Below are 3,771 nucleotides of genomic sequence, written 5' to 3'. Positions count from 1 at the left end.
AGCCGTGCCCCACACCCCCCGGCTGCTGCTGCTGCTGCTGCTGCTGCTGCTGCTGTCCCCTGAAGAACTGTGACTGGGCTTTGGCCTCCTCATAAGTGGGCAGCTCCTCATTGTTCTGCTGAGGCTGCGTGGACCGGACCTGTTTCTCCATCACCGCGTTGTCCACCTGATGTTCTTGACCCTGCGGTTCCTGACGTGCCGACTGGTAGACCATTTGTGGGTCTTCTTGAGTGAGGTTTTCCGTGGAAGAAAAGGTGTTTGTAGGGTGGGCTGGTCCTGCACTCCCTGCGGCCTGGTGCTGAATGGCCAGCAAGTTCATGTTCTCAGTCGGAGTACCATACCGTAGTTGTTCCTGGATCAGCCGCTGCAACACTGTTCCAGCTGCCGCATCCTCGGAACCTCTCATTTCCACCTCTGAGATCCTTGGGAAGTTCGGGGAGTGGAAGTTACAGAGAGGATCCTCAACTAAAAGATAAGCATAGGAAAAAAGGTATCAGAATTTTCCACAGGAGATACAGGTCTGTGAGTATGAGGTAAATAATTTAACTATGTAGTTCTAGTTACTGCATGAAGACAAGATTTCAAACATACCATGGCCTCCATTTACCATGCAATGTCTCATGGAAGTGTTTCTCCACTTCAAAGAGACTTTGCTAGCCTCCATTTCCTCTCCTCCTGCTTCCTCCTTTGCTAAGCTTTGCTACATATAACACCTTACTTTCCTTAAATTGCCTCATTGGCCCCTTCTCTTCATCACATAAACACATCTTCCCCATCTTTAAAAAACGGAAGAAAACCCCAAAATGAAACCCCAAACCCTACCTTAGCCCTCCCTTTACCCCTTACTACCACCCTATGTCTCTCTCCTCTTTGAGTTGTCTTCAGTGAGCAAATCTACACTCGCTGTTTCCACCTCCCATATACTCCATCCGCTGCTCTGATTAGTAAATAACCAAATCCAACGGGAATGTTCCACCTCTCATATTACGCACCTAACCTGTCTGCAGCATTTGACATGGCTGATCACCCTCTTCTTGAACTGCTTTCTTAACTTGGCATCCAAGGCATCTCTTCTCCTGCTTCTGGCTCTCTGTACTCTCCTCCTTGGGCTCCTTTTTCTCATCTGCCCCTTAAAATGTGGTATTCATTGCAGTTCTGTCCTGAGTGCCTTCCACGCTCACTCAACAGAATCTTCCTGTATCACTGACCTACCCTTGTCAATTACTGACTCATGACCCACATGCCCACACTGCCAACCAATGGCCCTTAAGTTCTTCTAACTCAATGTCTTTCTCATTCCCGTTTCCATACTCTCACCTCATATACTTTTTCTCCAGCCACACACCTGGGAGGTTTCCACAACTCTTTCCTCTCACTTATCCCAAACATCTAGTCAGTTATTGCCTTTCAGTTCTTTCCTAAATGTCTCTGCCAACCCTATCCTTTAATCTCATGCCAATCTCCAAGATTATTACTAATAATCACACTACAACCACAAGAGCTATATTGAAAGTGTATTTGATGTGCCAGGTATTGTACTAAATTCTCTTCATATGCTAATTCCTTATAGGCAGATATTAATTTACTCAATTTACAAGATGAGGAGAAAGGCCCAGAGTGGGTAAAACAGAGGCCACAGAGGTAGGAAGAGGCAAAGCCAGGCTCTGAGTCCCAATCTATCCCAATCTATGTTCATTCCACAAAGTTACAAGTCCTCAGCTTCTTGTGCCCAGACCACTTCCACAGGCTCCTTATCCATTTCCTTGACGCTAGATTCATTCCCACGTCCAAACCCACCCATCATTCCCCAACCTATCGTCCACACTACCTTGAAAGATTGTTCGTATAGGAGAATTTGATCGTATCAATCCTCTGCACAAAATGCTTCAATCATCAGTTACAGGATGAACCTGGCATTCTAGCACATGGTGTAGCAGGTACTGCCTACTCACGCAGTGACATCTCATGCCCCCCTCACTTCCACAGGCAACTCTTGGAGTTTAAGCTTCAGCAATACCTAAATATGTAAAGTTTACAAGACATGCTAGCTTTCTCTGGCCTCTAGGCCTTTGCTCACATTCTTTCTTCTATCTAGAAAGATGCATCTCACCATCTCTCTTGGGAACTTCCTAGATGTGCTTCAAGTGACAGCTTCAAAGCTATATTCTGAGTAAACCCTTTCCTTACAGCCTAATAAGCCGGAGCCCCCCTCCTCAAATGCCCTTAACCCATCCGTATATATCTCCATTGGAGCAATTACTGCAAGTTTTTAAAAGAATTTTTAGATTTAATTTATTAACTTTTTCATTTATTTTATTTTATTTTGACCAGAGAAGGACAGAAAGAGGGACAGAGACAGAGAGAAGAAGCAAGCAGCCAGGGCTGGGACTTGAACTGTGATCAGCAATGTGGGAATCCAGTGCCCTGAACCACCACACCACCTGCTGGCCCCCAATTATCACAATTTTATGGCAACAATTTATTTACACAAAACTCTAAAGTCTTTGTAAGCAAGGGTCATGTCTTCTCATTTGGGTCTCTCCAGCACATAAGTCCAGTGTAATGGCAGTTCAGACACTGAACCAGTAAAAGAATACCTACATAAGCTCCCCAAACTATGGCAAGTAAGCTGTCTCACAATGGTACTATTAAGCAGTGTGTTAATACTACACGGCATTATGACAGTAGAAATTCTACCACTAACTACTGGCATGACCTTGAGCAAGTCACAGACTCTCTGTGAGCCTAGACAACCTCACCTACACACCAAAGAAACTAAACTAGAGCCTCCTTTGGTAGCTCCCAGTGCTGTAATTCTAGGCAATCATATCTCTGTAGTTCTGTATATGCGTAGAACAGATTATTTTTCTAAAAACCATCTTTCTCAAGAATATTTTTTCTATAAATGGCATCCACATTGTATGAGTCATCCAGAAAGAAATTTAATAATCACTTTTGACCTTCCTTTCCCTTGTTTACCATATTTAATCAACTGCCAAGCTGGTTTACTCAGTCCATAGTGAAATGAGAAATAATGAAAGTGATGTGATATGCTTATAAGATACACATATCTATGTATACTAACTCGTCTGTATGTGTCCACACAGAGACACATGTCTCGGAAGGTTTATAGCTATCTTTTTTCTTTTTTTGGCAAGGACTACCAAGTATTACATTCCTGTTATTTTTTTGGTATTAAAATCTGAGAAAAGGTGACAAGAAATGATAACTTTTATGATCTTACAATAATAAGAGACTGTGACTCTTGTGTTGATCCCCTTGTTTTTTATTAAGGAAGTTTAAATTTATGATAGTCAAAAATTAGAGCTACCCATCCTGAGTGCTCTTCCCTCTTTGGAGGAGTCCGACCCGGTGAGGCCCCAGGATCTGTCTGAGCCCCCAGACCTTTGAGCTCCGCTTTCGGTCGGATCAACACGTTGGCAAGGCTACTGTTGTGCACTCCCCGACCTTGGAACAAAGCTTGGGTCAGTTAGCATGTCAGCAAGGCTGCTTGCTATTTGCTCCAGAGAATTGAGGCAGCCTCACTGGGAAGCGACCCCCCTCTGACTCCCCAATTTACTACTATGAAAGAATTGCATAGCTCTCCTATACATCCTGAGTATATGATAAAATCTTCCAGGAAGTCCCCGACCGCTCCCCTTTGCTCTGATCACTTACTATTAATTACAATGCTTTATCTCCATGGTCACAATAGAGGGTGGGCTGAAGTTCTTTCTAGGCAGAAGTAATCTTGACCTTTGGAAGGCCCTT

General features: G+C 43.9%; 1 protein-coding gene across 1 annotated transcript in view; it reads right to left on the bottom strand.

Annotated features, from left to right (window-relative positions):
- Positions 1 to 3,771, bottom strand: part of AMOTL1 (angiomotin like 1) — a 107,951-nt gene that overhangs the window by 74,152 nt on the left and 30,028 nt on the right. Inside the window, exon 3 of the mRNA XM_006162572.2 lies at positions 14 to 465. Within this exon, the coding sequence (XP_006162634.1) occupies positions 14 to 465 (452 nt within the window). The remainder of the gene's footprint in view (positions 1 to 13; positions 466 to 3,771) is intronic.

This window comes from Tupaia chinensis, unplaced genomic scaffold (genome assembly GCF_000334495.1).
Source record: "Tupaia chinensis unplaced genomic scaffold, TupChi_1.0 Scaffold140218_1, whole genome shotgun sequence".
Taxonomy (NCBI): domain Eukaryota; kingdom Metazoa; phylum Chordata; class Mammalia; order Scandentia; family Tupaiidae; genus Tupaia; species Tupaia belangeri.
Note: the sequence above shows the minus strand (reverse complement) of the source record. Positions and strands in the feature narration are given on the sequence as shown.